The 26,663-nt window shown below is 41.1% G+C and overlaps 1 protein-coding gene across 1 annotated transcript; it reads left to right on the forward strand.

Moving 5' to 3' along the window:
* The first annotated feature begins 2,923 nt into the window (after window positions 1-2,923).
* LOC116644112 (putative DMBT1-like protein) lies at window positions 2,924-26,663 on the forward strand. The gene is made up of 14 exons (XM_032423428.1): window positions 2,924-2,945; window positions 3,412-3,444; window positions 6,470-6,499; window positions 8,098-8,160; window positions 11,079-11,171; window positions 12,130-12,156; window positions 12,404-12,469; window positions 13,256-13,285; window positions 21,000-21,053; window positions 22,371-22,433; window positions 23,676-23,747; window positions 24,910-24,978; window positions 26,078-26,395; window positions 26,530-26,663. Exons 4-14 carry the CDS (start codon window positions 8,133-8,135, stop codon window positions 26,634-26,636), a joined length of 927 nt encoding a protein of 308 aa, XP_032279319.1. The 5' UTR covers window positions 2,924-2,945; window positions 3,412-3,444; window positions 6,470-6,499; window positions 8,098-8,132; the 3' UTR covers window positions 26,637-26,663.

Genomic DNA, 26,663 nt, shown 5'->3' on the forward strand with positions numbered 1-26,663 from the left:
GAAAAGACCTGAAACCGGGGGAAAAGAAAGGGAAAGAAAGAAAAAAGAAAAATAAAAAGATAAAAACAAACAAAAACAAAACAAAACAAAAAAACAGAATATGATCAAATATGATCAGACTGGTGCATAGATCAGTGCCACACACTAGATTTTGGGCGTATTTTGGTCTGTTAGAAGAAAGTGCCTCCCAAAATTTTAAAGAAAGAAAAACTTATATATGCACAAAAATAAGGGTTAATACGATGAAGGGATGGAATATGACTGTAAAGATGAAAATTATAAAAAATTTTAAAAAGGAATTGATAAGATAAGAAGTTGGTTAAAAAAAGAAAGAAAAGGATTTTTTAAAAAAAGGAGGGGGAGAGAATGTGATCAGGCAGGAGACTAGAACAAAGCCATACACTAGAGATTTAGGGTATATTTTGATCTGTTAGAAGAAACTGTATCTCAAAATTTTAAAGCGAGAACAACTTATATATATATACCAAAAATAAGGGTAACTACTATGAAGGGATAGAATATGACTCTAAAAATGGAAAATAGAAAAAATTTTTTTTAAAAAGGGATTGATAAGATGTTGGTTGAAGAGGGAAAAAGAAAATGTCAAAAAGAAAAAAAAAAGACAGTTAAAAAAATTAACTTCGAAAGACTAAGGAATCAGGGGAAAAAAGCCATGGATTCTATGTGCAGTATTCCCCTAGCGCTGGAGTTCTGCCGTTCTCATTGATCGGTAAACTTGGTCTTGGCTGGCTGTTCTCGCTGATCTCCTGGGGGAGGGGCCTGTTGCCGTGGTTCCCAAATGTCTCTGCCGGAGGCGGAATTGCCCCGCCCTTGCCGGTCCGGGCTAAGTAATCTGCTCGGGTTTGCTCTCGGGAGCTTTTGTTCCCTGCAAGCTTTCCGTACAGCTTTGGAGGCCGAGAGTGAAAATGGCGGCCTCCCAGTCTCCGCCCCGGCGGAGCCGAGAACTCGGGGTCCCGCTCCTCAGTGCGCCCCCAGAGAAAAGCAGTCAGTCACTCCCGTCTCCCCGGTCTCCGGCCGCACTCCGTGCTCACCCGGCCTGTGACCGCGCGTTTCTATCTCTGGCACCCGACCCCGTGCGGAGTCTCCAAACCCAGCAGATCCCCGCGGTGCGCTCCCGCACCTCTCCTCCCAGGGGGAAGAAGGTGAGTCTCCCCGGATCTGCCGCTTGTTGGGTCCCTGCTGGAGGAGCAGTGGCCCGACTGTGCCGCGGATCACGGTTTATGGCAACCCCGAGCTGAGAGCCCGCGCCTCGGCTCCATCTCTGCAGCCGGCTTCCCCGCTCCGATACCTGGGAGCTCTGCCACACTCAGGCACCCCCGGTCTTTCTGTGACCCCGAGGGTCCTGAGACCACACTGTCCCACGAGGGTTCCACCCCCCGCTTAGCCACCGGAGTGACGTCCCTCAGAGGAGCAGACTTCTAAAAGTTCCGATTTTGTGCTCCGCGGCTCTATTACTTGCCAGAAGTGGCCGTCGGAGGCCCCCTCCCCTGCCATCTATCCTCCTGAATATCGCCTCGGATTCACTTCTCCGCACGTCCTACCTTCCAGAAAGTGGTCGCTTTTCTGTTCAGAGAGTTGTTGCTATTCTTTTCTTCGATCTTCTGTTGAGTTCGTAGGTGTTCAGAATGGTTTGATCCCTATGCAGCTGAATTCCTGGGACCAGACCGAAATGGATTTTTTTAAAAAGAGAAAAATAGTGGAAGGTCTTAGATGGATCTAGATCCATTATGAGGAGTAGATTTCAAAATGACTGGTAAAAGACAACATAAGTCAACAGTGATATTAATCACTCACTGAATGCAATCTACCTTTCTTCAAGACACTGTGGGACTAAAAGGTAGTTTTTCCCACTAAAAGTTTGCAGTCTAATGAAAGTGAAGAAAACGGGGGTTTATAAATCAGAATAGCACTGAGTTTTGTCCTGTTGATTGTTGAGTCCAGGCTATGTATTTCTAATCATAAGTCTTCAACCAGTTAGTAATGACTGTGATCATTCTAGACCAGGGTTTCTCAATCTCAGTACTATTGATGTTTGTGGACGCATAATTCTTTGTGGAAGGGGCTGTCCCATGCATATAAGCTATAAATAGCATTATCCCTCACCTGAACCTACTGAATGACACACCCCCCCCCCCAGCTATGGCCACCAAAAATGTCTTCAGACATGGTCAAATGTCCCTTGGAGGGTGGGAGATTGCTCCTGATTGAGAACCACTGGTCTAGACATACAGATGAATTTCCACCAAATACATGACTAGTATAATGGGTTTATACTACCAATGTTAAAGACATAAATGTGTATGGCAGTGGGAAATAAAGGAAAAAATGTAGTGGGTCTAAAGCAGTGAACTTAGTCACTTGCTAAAAATTCCAATCATATTCAAGTAGAAAGACTGTATTGATATTACACTAAGGTAATTAGTAAGTTAATTCAAACAGCAAAAATATGGGGGGGGTGTTTTGTTTCGTTTTCATCTATTTTTTGTTTCTCTTTTTTTCCCTTTGATTTGCCTTTGTTTTATTTTGGTTGTTTAGTTGGATTTTTGGTTTAGAATTCCATCAAAGCATGTCTATTCCGTAAAGCAACTGGGTCCCACCTGTCTCGTGTGTGTGGGTGTGTGATGAGTGTTTGCCTCTTACTTGGAGGTGTTATAGAGTCTGCAGGTAAGAAACAGCACAGGCACAGCTGGGTGAAGATGTGTTGTTAGACACAGTGTATTAGCAAACGTTTGTATGTTCGATGGTTAATTAAAGTCATCTGAACTAAGGCAGGGAGAATCAAAATTTTTATATCTAAGAAACACATTCTTTCATTTTAAAATTCATTTTGATTGAGTATCTCTAGAAACAACTTCCCTTTTCCAGCTGTAAGTCTTTCTTTTCCCACACATTCACAGAGACTGAGTATTTCAAGACTGCATTGGGTAAGTGCATGCTTTTGTTTTATCGACATGACATTTTTCATTCTATGTGCTACCTGGGCAGGTATAGGTAGATCATAAAGGGAAAAAAAAAGGGAATAATGGTGGGGGAGGGTTTGGATTGACATATTTTAACAATCATTATTTGCCATTTGCACATTCCTGGGCTATTAAAGATGATCTTAAAGGTGAAAATGTGGTTGGGCCACTTTCTCCCTTCCACAAGAGTTAGCCTTATTTTCATTTCAGTCATGAGAGTTTTAAGGTTTTCTCTGGTATCGATCTTTTTCAATCCAGTGGAATTGCTGTTAAAAGCATTGTTAAGGAAATACCTTGGTAAATTATTTGTATAGCTTGCACAACTGTTCAGCATCTGTTCCTTCCTACTGTATGTTTCATATGGCTGTAGAAGGGGATGAATACCTTTACATGCTAACAGCCACTGAACTCTCAACCCCTCTCCCTGCAGAGAAAGCAGAAGAATCACTGCCAACACCCCAAGGTAGGAAGTATTTTCATGTTGAATTTGCAGTATTTGTCCTGTCTTAATGCAAACTTTCCTTTTGGTTTAAAACCAAAGTTTTTTTGTTGGGATTGCTGAGCCAAATTTGAAGGGAGGAACATATCACATATTTTGTACATAAACAATTTATCGGTGTACTAGGAAACTGGTGAGTTCTGAAACTAGTAAACCCGGTGGAAACATGTTCAAGATAGGCCTGTGTACTAGCCCCAGTGGGCCTTGGGATGAGGGAAGGACAATAGGTTTGGCAACAGGAGGTTTGAGTTTAATTTCCATCTCTGCCCCTTACTTAGTATGACCTTGGGCAAGCCACTTACTCTCTTTGTTTTATTTTTTTTTATTTTTTATTTTTGTGGGCATAGAAGTTTATTTTTCTTTATTTTTAATTTTTTTAATTTTTTTAATTTTTTATTGTTATGTTAATCTAGTTTCTTTGTTTTAAAAGGAGGTAAAAACACTTCACAGAGCTCCATTTGGGTTAAAATAATGTCAGGTACATGGAATGAAAATAAGAGCCAATTTTTATTGAGTGTTAAGGATATCCTAGGCATTTTTCTAGACCTTTGCCCGCACAGTTATTATTTGATTCTCTAATTCAGGGATCAACAGACCTTTTCCATAAGGGTCAGACAGTAAATCTACTAGGCTTTGTGGCTAGATGGTCACTGCTATATTTCAGCTCTGCTTCTGTAGAATGAAAGCGGCAGCCATCACAATTTGTAAGCTGCTGGGCACACCTGTGTTCCTAAAAAATTTACTTACAAAAGTAGGCACTGGACTGGATTTGAACCACAGGCTTCATTGTCCTGACTCCTGCTTTCATGAATTAATTCGAAGCACTTTGCATGCATGACTTATTTAATTTTCACAACAACCTTATGAAGTAGGTATGGTTGTAATTCCTGCTTTATCTTGATGAGAAAACTGAAGCATAGAGAAGTTAATCAACTCGCCCAAGGCCATGAAATTAGCAAGAGGCACAGTTGCTGGTCTGTTAGATTATGATACCTTGATAAGCTTGGCTTTTATGGAGGGTTGATGTTAAAAATAGACATATTCTTCCTATTCAGTTAGTTTCTTGAACCAGAGGCCACCCCACCTGCTTCCTTTCCTTCACTCCATGCAACCAATGCATCAGAAAATTCTCAGGCTCTACTTCCGAAATGTATGCTAGACCCATTAGCATCTCCCAACTCCACTGTTACTCTATTCTCCAAACCTTCAGCATCTCAAATTACTGCAACAATTTTCTAAGTAGTCTTCTGCATTGTCTCTCCCCTCCATCACACATGGAATCTTTTCCTGGCACAGAAATTAGACCTGGCTGGTAAATCATAAATCAGACCATTCCTCTTAACTCAAAACCCTCCGAAGGTTTTCTATTATATTTGGAACAATGCCCAGATCTTTTATAGTGACCTGCAAGACTCCATGATCTAATCCTTGTCTATGTTTCTGACTGGGAAAATGCCTCATCTTGTGCTGTGCTCTCTATTGGACTTTCTTTTGCCATCCTTTGAAACTGACAAGATAGTACTCACCTTAGGGCCTTTGCCCTGGCTCTTCCCTCTGTCTGGAATGCTCTTCTCCCAGATTTTTCCTCAGTTGACTCCTTGTAATCAAGTCTCTAACTAAGACATCATTCCTTCAGAGAGAATTCCCCTGAATATACAATCCAAAATAGACCCCTCTTAATCATGTTCTATTTTATCAACCTCTTGTTTATCTCTTTGTAGTACTTAGACCATCTGATATTGTCTTCAGAGTTTTCTTTTGTTCACCTGCTCATCATGTGCCCTTTCCACTCTACTTTCCAGAATGTAAGTTTTATGAGAGCAGGAATTTTGGCAAGTTTATGTCAGAGCCAAGGGCAGTTCCTGGTACATAATAGGTTCTAAACAAATATCTATTTTTTTTAAAGATTTTATTTATTTATTTGACAGAGAGAGTCACAGCAAGAGAGGAAACACAAGCAGGGGGAGTGGGAGAGGGAGAAGCAGGCTTCCTGCCGAGCAGGGAGCCCGATGCAGGGCTCAATCCCAGGACCCCAGGATCATAACCTGAGCCGAAGGCAGATGCTTAATGACTGAGACACCCAGGTTCCCCCTAAACAAATACCTATTGAATGAAAAAACAATACACACATGCTAGCACTCTGCCTCTCCTATAAAATTGGTGTTGAAGACAATGTATTAGTCACTAACATGCTCAGTGGTCCCCAAACAAAAGCAATAACTCCCTTTAGGAAGATACCACTTATCAAACAGTTCTGCCTCCTACAAATTATTTATTAAGTATAATCCCATTGTGCACCATGATTTCCATCTCCCTTCAAATTCCAGAAAGTTCAGAGTTTAGCTGAATAATCAGTCCTAATAATTAGCTAAGAGTTTTCTTGGTCAATTATTGGTTGTATTAGTTAGTTGATTGTTTTTCTATTAATTTCTCTTTTGTCCATATTGTCATTAAACTTGTATTCCTATTTCTCTGGTTTTCCTATGCAGATATATATGTTTTACTGTCAGTCATTGGAAATCTGTGGCAGGGTATATTTACTCAGATTAATAGAAATGTTCACCAAAGGTCCAGGAAGAACATATCATGCAACTAGTTCCTGTGGGAAGCATGAGCTGGGAAAGCAGGTCAGATACAGATAGGCCATGGTCCTCCTGCTTACTCTTTGTTGGGACCACTTCCCTGAACAGGCAGGGGACCCCAAATTCCAGGAATGCTGGCTTGTTCTCAATGTGTGGGCATCCTGAAGAGCTAGCATCACATGTTAAAGCTATTGCCTCTAGAGTCTCTTCAAAACAATCAAATCAGCAAATACTTCTGAGATTCTATCATGTCCAAAGAACTGTATTTTGCCAGGAGTCCACTATATTTTACGTTTTATATTTTGGACCTGTCACATTAAAGATTTGTTGAATATCAATAAGTAGGTAAAGTAAAAGCTATTCAATTTAATTGAATAAAAAACATGTCCATTTGTTTGTACCAATAGGTGATGGAAATTCAGCAACCATATCATCAGGTAAGAGAACATTTTTGTGCTGTTTTCTCCTGGAATATTTCTGAGTACCCAACCAAATTCAGAAAAGAAATAAATGAAAGAGTCACTCTTGAGTTGTTTTGCTGAGTGAATCATTATAACCTGCCCCTTACTTGTGAGTATATGTGGAGCTGATTTTCAGGGTGTTGTCACCAATAGATTCACTAACTTCTTTAAAAAAATGAATTTACAATGCCATTGTTTTGAATAAATACTAGAAACCGTTTTGAACATAGTGTTTTTCTAATTGTCTTTAAGTTTCATTTCGGCCACCTGCTCTGAGAATATACAAACTCTTCTAACTTTTATAAATGCTATGTCTCAAATTTTCTTTGGAGGAAGCATCACTTGATCACATGTAATATTTGCTTATTGTATGAGTTTCAAATAGCTGCTGTAACAAATTGCTACTTAGTGGCATAAACAACACAAATATATTGTTTTGTAGTTCTAGAGGTCAGAAGTCCAAAATCTCGCTGAATTACAATCAGGGTGTCAGCCAAGCTATGTTCATTCTGGAGAGTCTAGAGGAGGATCCATTTTCTTGCTTTTTCCAGCTTCTAGAGGCTATCTGCTTTCTTTGGCTCATGGCCCCATTCCTCTATCTTCAAAGACAACAGTGTAGTGTCTTAAGATTTCTCTCTGACTCTCTTCTTCTGCCTTTGTTTCCACTTTTAAGAATGCTTGTGATTGCATGGGGCTCACCTGGATAATCAGGACAATGTCCGTTTTCTTAAGACAGCTGATTAGCAACCTTAATTCCATCTGCAGCCTTAATTCCCCTTGCCCTGTACATGACATAGTCATAGGTTCCAGGGATTAGGATGTGGACATTTTGGGGGGCCCAGTATTCTGCCTCCCACACTTAAATACAATTCTGTAGTTGCCACGCTCAGTGGCACAGAGATGGACACATCTGTCAGGATGTACGCTGAAATATGGTGACCCAAAAAGCAAGCAGAGAGGAAGGGTGTGATAAAAAAGGGGTAGCATCTACCTGAGTCAATACAAAACGAAAAGTAATATTGTCATCCACTGTTGTTCCTTCTGTGAGTGTTCCTAAGGGATATTGCAAGTAATTCCCAGGGCTATGTAGGGTGCAGAGTCAGGTCTGGAGAAAGGAGAGAATGTGGGATTGTGTGGATTTGTGGAGAGTTCTCATGCTAGGGCAATACCTATGACAGCCACAGAGCCACACGTCCGTAAGGAAACAGGCTGAGGAAGGAAATAAGCAGAGCAAGTGAATGCAAGTACCAGGGGGTCTTGAAGGTCCAGACCACCAACCAACTCTTAGGGAGAATATTCAGATCCAAATCACATCATTTGTGTCACAAAACACCAAACACCTGCACCTGGACGTTGAGGCTGGGAGAGAGGGGATACAGTTGACTGAGCTGAGGATCCACAGGGCTGAGGGTCAGCAGCTGAGAGGTGACCTAGGCTCTCTATCATTTATGCAGTGGTCACTTCAGAGTTGAAGCAAAATGACCTTTTGTGAGACCACAGGGAGCCCTTGGTCAGCCACATCTCCAGTCATTGTGAGCAGTTACTTACTGCTAACAGATGTTTCTTTATTACAGTTCTACCGGCTGCCAGCTCAACTCAGCTCTCTCCCATGACTGTGGCACGTTCACCACCACCAGGTAGGACTCCCAGCCCCACCCACTACCACTGTCATTACTGGATTTATGGCCCCTCTTGTCATGATAGTCAGCTGTTCTGCCACCACCATTAGACACTGCTGATGTGCTATTTGAGATTGAATGATTTGAGAAGAAAGAGACAAGAGGACCCTGAGAGAGTTGGGATTTCATGTTGTCCAGCTTCACTTTATGTTTATTACCTATAAGGCTCCTCATTTCCCATATTTCACAAATGTAAAAAGTAAGAGGAAATGACGTAGGGGTGTTTGTGTGTGTGTCAGAGTAAGAGAGTGATATTACTAAAAGCGTCACCTTCTACCTTTTGAATTTAAGAAATAAACTACAGCATCTGGCCTTATGTCTGGAAAGTGTCCAACCTGGAAAGACCTCATTATTTTCTGTTATCAGTGAGTCATATAAAAAAGGGACACCTCTTCCTAGTTGTGGGGAGTAGTGGTCACGATTATTTTATCATTGTGCTCCTCGATGCTGACTCATCTGTAACTATCGACATTTCAATTATACCATCAAATAATCCATATTCTGACAATGATATCAGCTCCACGCTCTAACCAACTGAGCTAACCGGCCACCCTATTCTGACAATGATAATGATAACCCTGAATAAGCCCTTATACCTGCACTGTCCCTGTGGCTCCTGACTCCTTGAAATATGGCTCAGCAGAACTGGCACCTGCTGTGCGTGTCCAATACACACTGGGTCTTTCAAAGATATGATATGATAAAAAGAATGTAGAATTGCTCTTATTAACATCTTTATATTGATTAGATGTTGAAATGATAATATTTTGGATAAATTGGATTAAATAAGATATATTGCTGGGGCGCATGGGTGGCTCAGTCAGTTAAGCATCCAACTCTTGATTTCGGCTCAGGTCGTGATCTCAAGGTTGTGAGATCGAGCCCTGCATCAGGCTCTGCACTGAGTGTGGAGCCTGTTTGAGATTCTCTCTCCCTTTCCCTCTGCCCCTCCCCCACCCTGCTTGCACACATGAGCACACAGGCATGTGCACTCTCTCTCCCTCAAAAAAAAAAAAAGATATATTGCTAAAATTAATTTCACCTGTTTCTTTTAACTTTTTAAAATGTGGCTATCAGAAAATTTTAAATTACATATGTAGCTTACATTTTTTTTCTACTAGATAGCACTGTCTCATGCAATGTCAATCCCCATGACAGCCTGACATGAATTTTCTTATCTAATCTTCCCAACACCTGGAGAGGGAACTTCTATCACCCCCTTTTCTGAGTGGGGGAAACTCATGCTCAACTAGGTCAAATATTGTCCCCAAGGTCGATGGAGTGATTAATACAGACAATCTGACTTCAGAATCCTAGAGCTTAATCTCTGAACTATCTTAACTCTCTAAACCACTTTAAAATCCTTAAATTACTGGGAGCCTGGGTGGCTCAATCAGTTAAGCATATGCCCTTGACTCAGGTCATGGCCCAGGGTCCTGGGATCCAGTCCCGCATTGGGCTCCTTGCTCAGCAGGGAGTCTGCTTCTCCCTCTCTCTCTGTCTGCCCCCTCTGCTCATTCTCTCTCTCTTTCTCTCTCTCAAATAAATAAATAAAATCTTTTTTAAAAATCCTTAAACTACTAAAAAAATTCTGACTGGGCATGTAACCTATTTAGAAACCACGAGGATCCATTTGAGGCAAGGAAAGCTAAGAGTTAAAAGATGGGCTGATCTCTGAGCCAGGCCTGCATTGATTTTCGTATTCTTCCATTTCTCCCACACTCACATGTCCATTGCCTATTGGTGGTCCACTAGGACACCAGTGTCTACCCCCTCTGCACACCTGGTCCAATCTTTTCCATCCCAAGCTGGCAGCAGCGCTCCCCTCTTCTAGATTCCCAGCTCTGTATCTGTCCTCACTTTTATCTCCCATTCCTTTCTTGATTGTTGTTTGTATCCATTTGTTGTTCCAATAACATGGTCAGCTTCTTGGAGCAGAATCCATATGTTTCTCATCCATGACATTGTCCACCCCCCCCCCCCCCGCCCCCCGCCACAGACACACAGTCTCAAGAACAATGCCCGCTCTCTGACGGGCATTCAGTGTTTGTTAAATGAAGAAATAAGTAAATGCTTGGATAAATGAATCCCATCTGGCTCCCCAGTTTGCGTATCTGTGTCTACTTTCAAATATTAATGAAAGAGAGAGCAAACACATTAAATTCTTAGGTCTTATGCCTAAGTGACTAAGGATTCTTTTGAAACCTGAGTGACATATTCCATTCACTTGCCAGTACAATGCTCAGAGCCAAGCGCTGGACCACTGGATTTGGGGACACTCTCTCCTACCTCTCAGCTGTGTGGTCCTCACCAGTTTTTCCTTGCCTCTTTGCACTCAGTTTCCTTATTGGGAATGGGGGTAATAACTATGCATTTCAATGAGTTGTAAGGAGGAAATCAGTGAGCTTGTGTAAAGTACTTGGTGGAGAGTGTGGTGCCACCATGTGACATGAGTGTAGACTTCTGTGCCTTCAGGTGTGTCCTGTGGAGCAGCACTGTTCAAGGAAGAAGGGTTCTGCTCCATGACTGCTAAGCTGGGTAAACAGGGTACAGCATATCTGCTCTTTGTTAATAGTCATGGCCATTTTGTCAAAATTCCTCCCCAGCACCCAGCAATCCCCAACTTGCTTTCTATCTCTACAGATTTACCTAGTCTGGATATTTCACATAAATGGAGTCATGCAATATGTGGTCTTTTGTGTCTGGCATAATATTTTCAAGGCTGCTGTTCGCTTTAAAATTCTCTATGTTGAATGAGCTCATATAGAGCTAATTGAATTCTTCTCCTGGAAACGTGAAGCAGATGAAAAAAGTCCTTCTCTTTCCATTTGGTGTCAAACATCAGGAATCATTTTCCTTGTATCGTTTCCCAACAGCACTCTCAACTTCCACCATCCCAGAAGATGTTAACCACCCAACCACATCATCAGGGAGGCCAACAAGCTATGAGCTACAACCACCAAGAATGGGTATGATACCTTGTATTTGCCACTTCCAGCATTCGAGCCCATAGGAAGGATGAACTGAGGCTTAGGGCCAAGGAAAATTCACTACCAAGGAATCTAATGATAATGTGATACCAGTGTCAGCTTCAATACCAGATTTTATGCTCCATGAGGACAAGGGTTTTGTCTGCCTTGCTCATCTCTGTACCTCTAGCAGCTATCACAGGGGTTGGCACACCGTAAGCGCTCAACAAAGTTTATTGAATCAATAAATGAATGTGCAAGTGGTGCATGTGTGGACTACCTAACCCCTCTTGCGGTAACTTCAGTCTTGGCTAAGAAACATCCTGCTAGTCAGTGCAGAGGGCAGAGTGGAGGCAAATCCCTCTGCTCAAGGACACTGGCATCACTCTGGAAAACACCAGTAGCCCCTACTTGTAGTAATATCCCTCCTCAAAAAGAAGTATTAGTATTTCACAGGTGAGCAAACTATGAAGCCAAATGAAGCCAAACCCTCTGACAAATATTTTTTTTCAACCTCAGCAGATAATGAAAAGTTACCAACTATCATATCAAGTAGAACAATGATTCCATCAGCAGGTCCTCACTATCCATATGGGAGGTGCAAACAGATGGGTCATGCCATTAGGTTATATGATGTCCTTTGCGGGGTCATCCAAGATAATCAGCATCCTTATAAGTATAATCCTTTTAAAACTTTTGCTCAATTCAACAATGACTTATTTTACTGCTGTAGAGCACCTTACTCAGAACGTGGAGTTGATGTAGAGCTAAAGAAAGTGAGGCATTTGGGGGCAGCAGGATCACATTTAGGAGCTTTCTATCAGCAGCCTGAACTTGACTTCAATCTCATTAGAAAGTCATTCTTCATGAGTGTGTGGTCAGTCCAGGCGTTTTGGAAAGGTGTGGCATAGCAACCAGTTAAGCCCTTTTCTTACATGTTGTCCTGTGTCTGTCTCAGGAAGAGAAGTTTCAGTTCCTTTTTTTAGTAAGTATTCAATGATTTTTTAATTTAAATTCAATTAATTAACATATAGTGTATTATTAGTTTCAGAGGTAGAGTTTAGTGATTCATCAGTTGCATATAACACCCAGTGCTCATTACATCAAATGCCCTCCTTAATGCCCATCACCAATTAACCCCATCGCCCCACCCACCTCCCCTCCAGCATCCCTCAGTTTGTTTCCTAGAGTTAAGAGTTTCAGTTCTAATCACTGTTTCTATGCTGTTCCAGTTCTACCTGTGGTTGACTCACTGTCTTCCAGCCACAGAGCCAATGTTCCTTGGCCCAACTCATCAGGTCAGCAGCCTTCCCCACAGAATGCGCCATTGCCCTTGAAGACCACAGGGGGTCACCACAATGGGGGAAGGAGCCTGGGGGCTGCAGTTAGAGGCTTCGGAGGTGCCCAGGAAAGACCACAGTTAGAGGAAGAGAGATCACAGCCTCCAGGACGGGTCTGGGCCTCCGACCGCTTTGGCACCTGATCATTCTCACTCTCCTGCTGTTCCAGCAAAGCATTCTAAAGTTCATAAAATACAGAGATAAAGAAACACATAGCCATGTCCCCTTTACCTACAGATGACTGATGCTCACATTTTGTTATATTGGTTTTCCAGTCTTACCAAGAAATAAAGCATCATAGATAAATTTGAAGTTCCCCCAATTCCTCAGTCCCAATCTCTGTTCTCTCCTTCTTCCTCAGAGACAAACACTCTCTTGAATTTTGTAGGTATCTTCAGTTTTAATATCTTTACAAATAGGAATTATGTGATCTCTATATATGTTGTGTTTTTCTTTCACACAAATTACATTATTCCCTTTATATCATTCAGTACCTCTTATTCTTTACTCAGAGTTATGTTTTTGAGATTCACCCATGTTGAGATATATATATACTTCACTGCTTTTAACTGCTGTAGTTTTATGTTTTTTGAAATAAGCCACTAAATTATGCATTTCCCGACTGACAGAAGGTCTTTGTGTGGTCTGAATGACTCTGAACAGAATGGGTTATTACAGAAACTGAGCAATGAGCCAGTGGTCCCATCCAGTGAGGGTAATGGCTTCCTCTCTTTACACTAACAGGTTCTCTGAGGATGACCCCCTTCCCTCCAGGTAAGGCTGATTCTGACCATTTTTATATCTCATTCTTAGTTCTAGTCCTGGATAGCTAATATTTATGTGTGTGATAGAAGTGGAATGAAAATGACCCTGTTAAATCAAGCTGTGAGCAGTTTACAGAAGTTGGTTTGATTGGTACATTTTGCTTGAAACCTAAAAGGTTTTCCCAGTCTATAGTTCACCCCACCATAACACAGGGAACTCAGAATACAGGCATGGTGCTGACCTTGCTGTCATGCGCTCAGGCTCTCCTCGAGGAAATCTGTTAATCCTGGCCTGAATGGCCTAATGCCCTTCTTCTGGGCAGCTGCTTGAGGGTAGATCTCAGGCACAATTTAGGGTGCAGCTTGATGGAGAGCTCAACAGTGAAGAGCAATATCAGCAAAGAGGGAGTTCGGGAATCAGTTAACTACCCAATCACTCAGGTGTAGGAATCTTCCTAAATCAGAGTGAAATTACCAGGCAGTTGCAGGCAAGACAGCACTCTTATGGGGCCATGAAGGACTGTGATTAATGGTCATTGGCCTAGGATAGTTTTCTATGACTATGCCCATCAGTCATCACAAACCACTTATTTGAGAGAAAATTGCCATTCACTTTCCAGAGTAATTAGATCAGAAAATCATCCTTCTGGAGTCTGTGGGATCTTATCCTTTCCAACAGGTGAAGAAATGACACCAGTTAAAAATTTATCCTTATGTGCTTTTAGAGTACCTCTGCCATTAGGAAAAACCCTGGGCCATTGCAATCATTTTTGTTTTCATTCTAAAGCAGTTGGTGTTTTACTTTATTGTGTATCATAGTTACCCAGAGGGCCTATTAAAACACAGATTGCTGGGCCACACCTCCAGGGTTTCTGATTCAGTGGGTCTAGGGTGGGTGTAAGAATTTGCATTTCCAACAAGTCCAGGATGCTTATGCTGCTGGTCTGGGGGCCACACTGTGAGCACCTCTGTCTTAAAAGAAAGAAGGAATCTTTCTTATCCTAATAAATAGGAGCAGGATTACCATCATTTTCATCATCATTATCATTCTCACCATCGACATCATTGTCACCATCACCATCATCACCATTGCCATTGTCATCACCACCATCGTCATCATCATCATTGTCACCATCACCATCATCACCATTGTCATCGTCATCATCACCATTGCCATTGTCATCACCACCATTGTCATCATCATCATTGTCACCATCACCATCATCACCATTGTCATCATCATCACCACCATTGTCAATATCATCATTGTCATCATCACCTATGTCATTGCCATCATCACTATGATCATCACCATTAGTGTTGTCATCATCACCAACATCACTGTCATCACCATCCTCAATGCCATCACCATCCACATCCTCATTACCAACGCCAACACCATCACTATTATCAGCAAAAACTATTCTATCTAGTAAGTCAAACTTCGTATTTATGAATCACTTCTCTGGTTGTTTTTACTTTGTGTGCTTTTTAACAATATGTATATACAAAGCTAAACATCCAAACAAGAGTATAAGTAAATTATTAAGATATTTGCAAACATCTGGATATCCATTAGTATGTAAGTAGTCAGGTCTCTATGTGGATGATTCATTTTCCATTTATAGCTAGGAGCCTGAGGTTGCATTCATGGCCTCCTCTTCATCTGATAGCCACTGTCCTAATCCAAATCCTATCACCTCTTCTTCCCTGGATGAGCACAGAATTCTCCTAACTGGTTTCCCTGCTTACTGGCTCCTAGTATTATAGTCCGTTGTTTACATGCAATCAGAGTTACCTATCAAAAATAAAAGTCAGGGGGCACCTGGGTGGCTCACTCAGTTAGGCTTCTGCCTTCAGTTCAGGTCATGATCTCAGGGTCCTGGGATCGAGCCCCACGTTGGGCTCCCTGCTCAATAGGGAGTCTGCTTCTCCCTCTCCCTCCCCCTGCTCATTCTCTCTCTCTCAAAAAAATAAATAAAATCTTTAAAAAAAGAAAATAAAAGTCAGGCTTTTTGAGATATAATTCACCTACAGTAAAAATCACCATGCAATTTAAAGAATTTTGATAAACGGTTAAAGTTCTGTAACCATCACCACCATCAAAATATAAAACATTTCTATTACCTTAAAGAGTTTCCTCATGCCTCTTTGTAGTCAATCCCCTCTCTTAATCCCCAGGTCCTGGCAACCACCAATATGATTTCTGCCCCTATAGGTTTGACTTTTCCAGAATACTATCTAATTTAATCAGACAATATGTAGCATTTTGTGTTGGGCTTCTTTACTTATCATAATACTTTTGAGATTCACCCATGTAGCTCCATGTATTAGACATCCATTCTTTTTTATTGCTGAGTAGTATTCCATTGTATGGATGTTCCAAATATGTGTATCCATTTGCCACTTGATGGATATTGAGTTTATTTTTAATTTTTGACTATTATTAATTAAGCTGCTTAAAACCTTCATATACAAATTGCAAACCATTTTCCAAGGTGGTCGTACCATTTTGCATTCCCACCTGAAACATATGAGAGTTACAGTTGCTACACATACTTGTCAACGCTTGGATTTTCTATTTTTTGTTTGGTCATTATAGTCTCTCCTATAATGAGAATGATATCTCTTTGTGGTTTAACTTGCCTTCCCCTAAAGACTAGTGATACTAAGTACATTTTAATGTGCTTATTTGCATCTCTTCTTTGGTGAAGTGTGTGTTCAAATCTTTTATCTTTTTTTTTTTTACTGAGATATCATGTTGTAAGATAGGTCTTTATATATCAAATATTATATATTTTAAAATACTAGATGCAAGTATTTTTTCAGATATGTGTTCGGCAAATATTCTCTCTCAGTCTATAACCTATCTTTTCATTTTCTTTTTTTTAAAGATTTTATTTATTTTTTTGACAGAGAGAGAGACAGCCAGCGAGAGAGGGAACAGAAGCAGGGGGAGTGGGAGAGGGAGAAGCAGACTCCCTGCTGAGCAGGGAGCCCCATGCCGGGCTTGACCCCAGGACCCTGGGATCATGACCTGAGCCAAAGGCAGACACTTAATGACTGAGCCACCCAGGAGCCCCTATCTTTTCATTTTCTTAAAAGTGTTTTTTTTTACTATTTCTCTTCTAATGCGTGGCTTAGGCATTTTTTCTCTAGTTCTTCAAAGTGTAGAGTTAGTTGGTGAATTCGGGATTTTTCTATTTTTTTGAGTGAGGCTTGGATGGCTATGTATTTCCCCCTTAGGACCACCTTTGCAGTATCCCGTAGGTTTTGGACCGATGTGTTTTCATTCTCATTGGCTTCCATGAATTAAGTTCTTCTTTGATTTCCTGGTTAACCCAAACATTCTTGAGCAGAGTGGTCTTTAGCTTCCAAGTGTTTGAATTTCTTCCAATTTTTTTCTTATGATTGAGTTCCAGTTTTAAAGCATTATGGTCTGAGAATATGCAGGGAATAATCTCAATCTTTTGGTATCGGTTGAAACCTGATTTGTGACCCAGTATAGTGGTCTATTCTGGAGAAAGTTCCATGTGCACTTGAGAAGAATGAGTATTCTGTTGTTTTAGGGTGGAATGTTCTGTATATATCTATGAGGTCCATCTGGTCCAGTGTGTCATTCAAAGCTCTTGTTTCTTTGTTGATTTTCTGCTTAGATGATCTGTCTATTGCTGAGAGTGGAGTATTGAATGTATTGTTATCAATATGATGCTTTATTTTGGTCTTATGTAGATGGCTGCTCCCATGTTGGGGGCATAGATATTTACAATTGTTAGAACTTCTTGTTGGATAGAGTCTTTAAGAATGATATAGTGTCCTTCTGTGTCTCTAACTACAGTCTTTAGTTTAAAATCTAATTTGTCTGATATAATAATTGCTACCCCACCTTTCTTTTGAGGTCCGCTGGCATGGAAGATGGATCTCCATCCCTTCACTTTCAGTCTGGATGTATCTTTAGGTTCAAAATGAGTCTCTTGTAAACAGCATATGGATGGGTCCTGTCTTTTTATCCAATCTGCAACCCTGTGCCATTTTATGGGAGCATTTAGGCCATTCACATTGAGAGTGATTATTGAAAGATATGAATTTATTGTCATCTTGTTGCCCGTGAAGACCTTGTTTTTATAGATTGTCCCTGTAAATTTCTGTTGTATATCACTCTTGGGGTTTTTCTCCTTTTATAGAACCCCCCTTAATATTTCTTGCAGGGCCAGCTTAGTGGTCACATATTCTTTCAGTTTCTGCCAGTCTTGGAAGCTCTGCATCTCTCCATCCATTCTAAATGACAGCCTTGCCGGATAAAGTATTCTTGGCTGCATGTTCTTCTCATTTAGTACCCTAGATATGTCTTGCTAGGCCTTTCTGGCTTGCCAGGTCTCTGTGGATAAGTCTGACGTTATTCTGATGTTCCTCCCTCTGTACATAAGGAATCTCTTCCCCCTAACTGCCCTTAAGATGGTTTTCTTGGTTCTAAGATTTGGGAGTTTTACTATTACATGCCGGGGCATTGGCCTGTTTTCCTTGATCTTGGGAGGGGTCCTCTCTGCCTCTAGGACACGAATGTTTGTTTCATTCCCCATATTAGGGAAGTTCTCAGCTACAATTTGCTCAAATATATCTTCTAGTCCTCTCTCTCTCTCCACCCCCTCCGAGATTCCAATAATTCTGACACTGGAATGTTTCATGGTGTCACTTATTTCTCTGCTTCTATTTTCATGGATTCTGAGTTGTTTTTCCCTGGCCTCATCTTTTCCCTTTTTATCTATTAAATTGTCTTCCAGGTTACTAATTTGTTCTTCTGCCTCACTTACCCTAGCTGTTAGATTATCTAGATTAGATTGGATCTCATTGATAGCATTTTTAAGTTCTGCCAATTCAGCTTTCATTTCTGCCCTTAGAGACTCTATGTTATCATTAATTGATTTCTCCATTCTAGCTATTGTCTTCACAATTGCTAGCCTGAATTCCATCTCTGAGACCCTGAATCACCAAGGAAATGTTGAAAAAGAAAAAGCTGGGGGCATCACATTGCCCGATTTCAAGCTATATTACAAAGCAGTGATCACCATGACAGCATGGTACTGGCACAAAAACAGACATATAGACCAATGGAACAGAATAGAAAGCCCAGATATGGACCCTCAACTCTATGGTCAAATAATCTTTGACAAAGCAGGAAAAAATATGCAATGGACAAAAGACAGTCTCGTCAATAAATGGTGCTGGGAAAATTGGACAGCCACATGCAGAAGAATGAAACTTGACCATTCTCTAACACCATACACAAAGATAAACTCAAAATGGATGAAAGACCTCAATGTGAGACAAGAATCCATCAAAATCCTAGAGCAGAACATAGGCAATAACCTCTTCAACATCGGCCACAGCAACTTCTTTCAAGATTCATCTCCAAAGGCTAGTGAAACAAAAGCAAAAATGAACTTTTGGGACTTCATCAAGATAAAAAGCTTCTGCACAGCACAGGAAACAGTCAACAAGACAAAGAGGCAACCTACAGAATGGGAGAAGATATTTGCAAATGACACTACAGATAAAGGGCTGGTATCCAAGATTTATAGAGAACTTCTCAAACTCAACACCCAAAAAACAAATAATCAAGTCAAAAAATGGGCAGAAGACATGAACAGACACTTCTCTGAAGAAGATCTACAAATGGCTAACAGACACATGAAAAAATGTCATCATCATTAGCCATCAGGGAAATTCAAATCAAAACCACGTTGAGATACCACCTTACACCAGTTAGAATGGCAAAAATTGACAGGGAAAGAAACAACAAATGTTGGAGAGGATGTGGAGAAAGGGGAACCCTCTTACACTGTTGGTGGGAATGCAAGTTGGTACAGTCACTTTGGAAAACAGTGTGGAGGTTCCTCAAAAATTTAAAAATAGAGCTACCATATGGCCCAGCAATTACACTCCTGGGTATTCACCCCAAAGACACAGATGTTGTGAAAAGAAGGGCCATATGCACCCCAATGTTCATAGCAGCAATGTCCACGATACTCAAACTGTGGAAAGAGCCGAGATGCCCTTCAACAGATGAATGGATAAAGAAGATGTGGTCCATATATACAATGGAATATTATTCAGCCATCAGAAAGGATGAATACCCAACTTTTACATCAACATGGATGGGACTGGAGGAGATTATGCTAAGTGATAGAAGTCAAGCAGAGAAAGTCAATTATCATATGGTTTCACTTATTTGTGGAACATAAGGAATAGCATGGAGGACATTAGGAGAAGGAAGGGAGAAACGAAGGGGGGGAAATCAGAAGGAGAGATGAACCATGAGAGGCTATGGACTCTGAGAAACAAACTGAGGGTTTTAGAGGGGAGGGGGTGGGGGGATGGGTTAGCCCAGTGATGGGTATTAAGGAGGGCACCTACTGCATGGAGCACTGGGTGTTATACAAAAACAATGAATCATGGATCACCACATCAAAAACTAATGATGTATTGTATGGTGACTAACATAACATAATAAAATAAAATTTAAAAAAAAGTGTTTTTTGAAAAGCAAAATTTTTTAAGTTTTAGTGAAGTCCAATTTCCCAAGATTTTTTCTTTAGTCAAATGTGTTTTTGTTTTATCTAAGAAATCTTCACTTGACCAGAAGTCTCAAAATTTTTTTCCTGTTTTTTTCTAGAAGTTTCATAGTTGTAGGTTTTTCATTTAGTTCTATGATCCATTTTTGTTGATTTTTTAATATGGTTCCAAGGATTTTTTTTTCCCTATAGATCTTTAATCATTTCAATGCCATTTGTCTAAAAGATTCTCCTAATTCCACTGAAATAACTTGGCACTTTTGTCAAAAATAAAATAATCATTAATACGTGGGTTTATTTCTAAACTCCCTCTTGTTCCTCTGATTTATGTGACTATTCTCATGCCCGTATCACATTGTTTCAATTTTGGCAGCTTTAGAGTAAATCATGAAATCAGGTAGTGTGAGTGCTTCAACTTTACTCTTTTTTCTTCTTTTTTTAAAACTGTTTTGGCTAACCTAGGTTTTTGGCCTTTCATATAAAATTTTAGAGTCAACTTGTCAATCTCTACAAAAAATATCTGCTGGGAATTTTAGTTTGGATTGTATTGAGTCTATATGTAAATTTGGAGAAAATTTACATCTTAGTAACACAGTTTTCTGATCATCAACACAGTGTATCTCTTCATTTATTGAGGTCTTTCATTTATCTCAATATATATTTTTCCATGTACAAATTTTGCCCATAGTTATCAGACTTATCCATAATAATTTCATGATTTTTGACGCTATTGTAAAACATATTTTAAAAACTTTCTATTTTGATATTTATCTTTGTGGCTAGGGAGTTAATTTTTTTCCCAAAACAATGAAGTATTTATCATTGGAGATATTATAGTAATTTTTGAATTTATTCATTTCTTAGTTTATAAACCTCTTTCCTATCTATTATCAGATTTGATTCCCAGTTTTACAGATCAGAAAACAGATGTTCATTTGTAATATGTGGTGGAGTAATAATTAGATTCCAGATTAGAACACTCCTGTCTTTGGGCTGGAAATTCACTAAAGCCCTTTAGAACTGGCTTTTCTATTTCACCAAAAGATATTAGAAATTGGTTTGGCGTACCAGATAACTTTCCCTTTTCTCAGCTTTAGTTGTGCATCTAAGAGGGGCTGTTCATCACTAATCCATGTTTTCTTTTCATTGTAGCTGCTGAAATGACAATGGCACCCATTACCTCTGAGGAAGAGCAAACACCAATAGGTACTTTAAAATGCAGCTTTTTTGAGTTTATACTGAAATCTTTTATCTTATAATTTATTCAGGTTTACAAGTTATTTTGTATTTCTAGAAATAAGAAGAAAATAAAAATACAAAAATAAAAATAAAACTACAGATTAAAAAAAAAAGGAAATTTAATACCAAACATTGCTAGGAGTCTCCAGTCCCTACCAGAATCCTTGAGGTAGTTAAAGATATTTCTGAGACTGTGCTCCCAGAACTACTAGATCAACACGTTAAGATGAATTGTACACACACACACACACACACACACACACAGGTTCAATGATCTGATGAATTTAGAAAACATTGCGTTAAACAAATTAAACAGGATTCTTTACTACAGGATGTCTAGGAGCCTTTAATATACAATTAATCCTATAAAATCCCCACTAGAAGTCATAGCAGGCCACGTTCATGAAATATACTTGACCCAAATCCCTTTTCTTTATGTATCATCTCTTAGGAAGTTTTCTGCATATTATCAGTAAGTAAAATGTAAAATCCAAGTATCTGGGATTAATACAGATGTTACCACAATATTCTAATCAAATTAAAATGCGGGGCACCTGGCTGTCTCAGTCAGTGGGGCATGCGACTCTTGATCTTGGGGTTGTGAGTTTGAGCCCCACGTTGGATGTAGAGATTACTTAAAAAAAAAAATCTTAAAAAAAATGCCTATTCCCTCATGTCCCTGAATGTCTGAATTCAAGGTCAATGTCCTCCAATACCTGTAATGTATGAAAGGAACTCTCCCCCTTCCCCTTCCTAGCATTTCTCAAGGTAGGTTCCCGTGGTCTCCACAAGAAGACATTTCCTGTATATTTGTGTCTTTTCTGTTGACATCCCTCATAATCCACCTCATATTACAGTTACATGTATACATATTCTAGCTTCTGAGTGAGTTATAAGCCTTTTAAATGCAGGTACTCTGTCTCAGTTTCTTTGCATTGAATAAGTATGAATGGTGACACACAGCATTAGTAATTTGCAAAGCTGATTTTATTTCCTTTATATCTCCTTAAGTATGATGTTCTTAAGTTTATCTTGTTTCTTAAGGACTTATTTCTACTGAGCCAAGGATTCAAGGATAAGTTTACCATGAATATCTAACACATGTCTACAAAGCTAAACAGTCTTACCTGATGGTGATGGTGATGATGGTGACTTACTTAGATGAATCAAAAGAAAACACAAAGTTCCAGAAGGGTCTTATAATGGATCCTCCCAGCAGTGTGTTTGCTTTCTTTCTTCCTCCTCGACTGACTGATGATAACCTAGCTTTGTGGTTCCTCCTAGCTGACAGCTTCTCAGAGCCCTCACTGATCGCAGCCCCTGAGGACTTGACACGTCCACCTAGAGGTATGGGAAGTAGTTGCTGAGAAATTAAGGGATGATGGAAAACACAGAGAGAAGCATTTCTCCAAGCTAGAGAGAAACCACAGGCACAGTTAAAGTGGGAGATGGCCTACTTACAAATCATAGCATTTAGAGCAATTTCCTTAATCATTTTCACCTTTTCTTGTGCCTCAACTTCTTCATCTGTAAAATGGAAGCCATGCCCACCACATGGGGTTGTAAAGATTAAGAGAGAAATGTTTAAGTTAGTAGCTTTCTAAGGTTTGGCACTTCACTTACCAAAAACAAATGATAGTTCCTGTCTCAGTTTCCTTTACATAGTAAAGCCATAAAGAAAGATGATGGGACAAAAGGCACCAAGTTGCTATAAGACTAATATAGTCTGGCCAACAAGGGGTCTACTTAGCTATGACCTGCATATGGATAGTCTAGTTTCCTATTTCATCGATATATTGACATCTCATATTTCTACCCTATTCATGGCAGAGGAATAACATATAGGTAAAATGATTAGGAGAACTTAGGAATTCTGAAAATTTCTTAAAGAGAGTTTCATTGTTGAAAGGGGGATCTAGTAAAGACTCATGGAAGGGATTTGAAATTGAAGACTGTTCTGGCTATTACTGTGTGGATACATGAGGACTGTGTGATCTTGCATATTTATAAAGCGGGGATAAGACCACCTAAGGATTCAAAAGGATGAAGGAAACCTTCCAGAGATGAGAAGGTCAGTCCCCCAGTGTTCCTCCTCCTTGTGCCTCCCCAGGAGCCTGGATGGCCGTAAGGCTGGTGAATGGCACAGGAAGGTGCTCAGGCCGAGTGGAGGTTCTCATCCAGGGCACGTGGGGAACCGTGTGTGATGACCTCTGGGACCTGGCCGAGGCCACAGTGGTGTGCCACCAGCTGCAGTGTGGCCAGGCCATGGCAGCCCCCACAGGGGCCCACTTTGGGGCAGGCTCCGGGAAGATCCTGCTGGATCATGTGCAGTGTGCTGGCACTGAGAGCCACCTGGGGGAGTGTGTGCACAGGGGTGAGGCTGAGCTCAACTGCAGGCACCTGAAGGATGCCAGTGTCATATGTGCAGGTGAGGAGTGAGGGGCTGTCACCTCCCATGATGTCACTGCTTTTATACCCCTTCAGGCATTCTCAGCCTGCATTCACACCAGCCATTAAGCAATGTATTGAATAAGCCCCATATTGTAAGCCTTATTATTAGAAGCCATGTCTATGTCTTTCATTCTGCAGGTTCGAATGGTCTACCAGCCCCCAACCCCACCCCAGGGCCTGAGGCTTCTTCCTCATTGTACATACTCTCAGGTAGGTCATCTTTGCTTGCTGTATTTGCTTTTGGTTCTACTTACCCTCTAGAAGACACTTCCTCAATCTACACTGTGCTAGAGGTACTTAGAGATGGCAGAGCTGCCCAGTTCCTCTTTACTGTGCAAACACTATAGATAAGAATAAAAAGAGGCAAGACTTTTACAAGATGGGTTGCTTATCCATCACCAGGAATTCTGAAAACATTCATTTTCTGTCTCTACTACTGGGAAATCCAAATTGTATTCCACTGTTTCAGGAGCTCAATCCATTGCTATCTAATCAATTTTAAAAGGTCCCAAAAAGGTTAAAAGCATTATAAAAAGTAGATGATGCCCAGTACATCTGACTACCTATCAGATGCTGGCAGGGGCGAACTCACTCAAATTGGTGCCTGTGGAGCCTACAAGAATGAGGAAGGCTGCCGAGCTCCCAAGCTGAGGCACCCGGAGTGGGCACTGTCCCTCCAGCATCCGACGTGTGCTGGGTCTCCATCTCCTCTAGCAGCAGCACCTGTGAGTTATTACTGAAAGTTAAAGCCGGCTCTACCACCACGACTTTGCCAAGGAAAAAAAGACACCACAAATCTGCTTTCCGCATTAAATATCCAGTTGGCTGGGTTAATTGCTACTTGACATTTTAAACTCTGATTTGACTCAACTGACCCCAAAATGTTATGGCAGTAAGGTCATTTGGATGGATGTTTGATGAGACAAAATGAGGAACAAAATGAGGAATCCATTCCAGGTAATGGGTAAGCATCCCATCCTGTAAGGTAAGTTGGCCAAACACCTAGGACAAGCCTAAAAAGTCCAGTCACTGATACAAATGCCATGTCCCCCTGATTGCTCACAGCCGGTGGTTTCCTAAAAGAGAAAGAAGAGAGATGGCAACAGAATGAACCAGAAATGGACTCATGGGCTTTCAAGAGCTAGAGTGTACAGGCCATGGGCAATATTACAAAACCTCATCTTAGAGACTGGAGAACTAAATGTAAAGATGGGCAAAGTGAGGGCTTCCCTGCCCAAAACTTTGTAGGGGAAACCAATGGAAGATTCCATGTCATATTTTCAGAATGTTCTCATTGTAAGCATCTTCTTTCCTATATGGCGTTAGCAGGCTCTTGGTCACAAGTTATGTCCCTGTTTGTACCCCTTTACAGGTGATGGGCTGTCAGCTACCATACCCACAACACGCCCTCCTACCCTTCACTCTATACTCACACCAGCAGGTAATGCCTCCCTGTGACTTGCCTAGTGTTGTGCTCCATGTTTTATGAGCATCTAGTCTGTGCCATGCACAGAAGTACGTGCTTTCACAATATTGTTCCTCCACAATAACCATAAAGGAAGGTGTGATCTCTAACATTTCACAAAGGCATAAACAGAGGCTCAGAAAAGACACATGAACAGAAGACATTGTGTGATTAGAGTCACACAACCGTACGTGATGAAGGTTGGATCACCCAGACCCACCCAACTACAAGGGTCATGTTGGTTTCACTGTGTTTTCCTTGGGCACATGGATCAATGTTACCACTGGTGTATTAGAGGAGGAAGGTGTGAACAAGGACTAAATGCTCATCCCAAGAAGATCTGAGAAAATTATGTGGAAATGTTGCATGTTAAGTATATGAATAGGCTGCCTACAACAGAGAATTTACTATAACAGAAGATATGAAAGACAGAATGTTAACTAGTAATCTGGATTATCCATTTTCCCTTCACTGCTCCAGTTGAGCAACATTGATCTCCTCGGCTATATCTAGGCCTTCTCCTTAGCTCATAAGCCAATGCCTCCTTGCCTTCAACTGCAGAACTAACATTTCCATAAGTCATATCTCCTATATATCACCAGGTAATCAATGAACAATTCCTTTAAAAATCATCTGGGGAAGGGCGCCTGGGTGGCTCAGTCGTTAAGCGTCTGCCTTCGGCTCAGGTCATGATCCCAGGGTCCTGGGATCGAGCCCCACATCAGGCTCCCTGCTCGGCGGGAAGCCTGCTTCTCCCTCTCCTGCTCCCCCTGCTTGTGTTCCCTCTCTCACTGTGTGTCTCTCTGTCAAATAAATAAATAAAATCTTTAAAAAAAAAAATCATCTGGGGATATTGACTTCCAGGTCTATTGGGCTACACTGGCAGAAGACAAGTCCTCTCAATAAGAAAAAACAGAAAAGATAAAGAAAGCTATAAAAGCTATTCGTTTACTGTAGGTGAAAAATTTTCTGAAAACTTGAGCAATTATCACCTACCACTATACCCCAATATAGGAAATCTCCCTGACCTCAGAGAGCTAGGTCTCCAAATTCTCTCTTGCTTGTGCCTCCACAGGAGCCTGGATGGCTGTGAGGCTGGTGAACGGCACAGGGAGGTGCTCAGGCCGAGTGGAGGTTCTCATCCAGGGCACGTGGGGAACCGTGTGTGATGACCTCTGGGACCTGGCTGAGGCCACAGTGGTGTGCCGCCAGCTGCAGTGTGGCCAGGCTGTGGCAGCCCCCACAGGGGCCCACTTTGGGGCTGGCTCCAGGAAGATCCTGCTGGACGATGTGCAGTGTGCTGGCACTGAGAGCCACCTGGGGGAGTGTGTGCGCAGGGGTGAGGCTGAGCTCAACTGCGGGCACCTGGAGGATGCTGGTGTTGTCTGCACAGGTAAGGGGCTGTTTTTTAACATCACATTACTTCTTTGACTCCCCCCTCAGACATTTCTCAATGATTATTTTAATAACTCTTATGTTATAAATGGCACCATAGACCTTAGCATGTGGTTTTCTTTTGGCCATCAGGTGCTGATGATTCATCAGGCCCCACTCCAAACACAGAGCCTGAAACTGCCACCCCTTCATACGCACTGTCAGGTCAGTCCATTCTTTGCTCAGTTCTTTTGCTTTGAAGATTTTCCTCCCTATGATGTCCCTTT

Source organism: Phoca vitulina, unplaced genomic scaffold, assembly GCF_004348235.1.
Source record: "Phoca vitulina isolate PV1807 unplaced genomic scaffold, GSC_HSeal_1.0 scaffold28, whole genome shotgun sequence".
Lineage (NCBI taxonomy): Eukaryota > Metazoa > Chordata > Mammalia > Carnivora > Phocidae > Phoca > Phoca vitulina.

Excerpts from the sequence above, each read along its gene's own strand:
- LOC116644112 (XM_032423428.1), top strand. The coding sequence starts at position 8,133 with ATGACTGTGGCACGTTCACCACCACCAG. Across the intron at positions 8,161-11,078 it reads GGCACGTTCACCACCACCAG|CACTCTCAACTTCCACCATC; the intron begins GTAGGACTCCCA and ends GTTTCCCAACAG. Across the intron at positions 21,054-22,370 it reads GGAAGAGCAAACACCAATAG|CTGACAGCTTCTCAGAGCCC; the intron begins GTACTTTAAAAT and ends GGTTCCTCCTAG.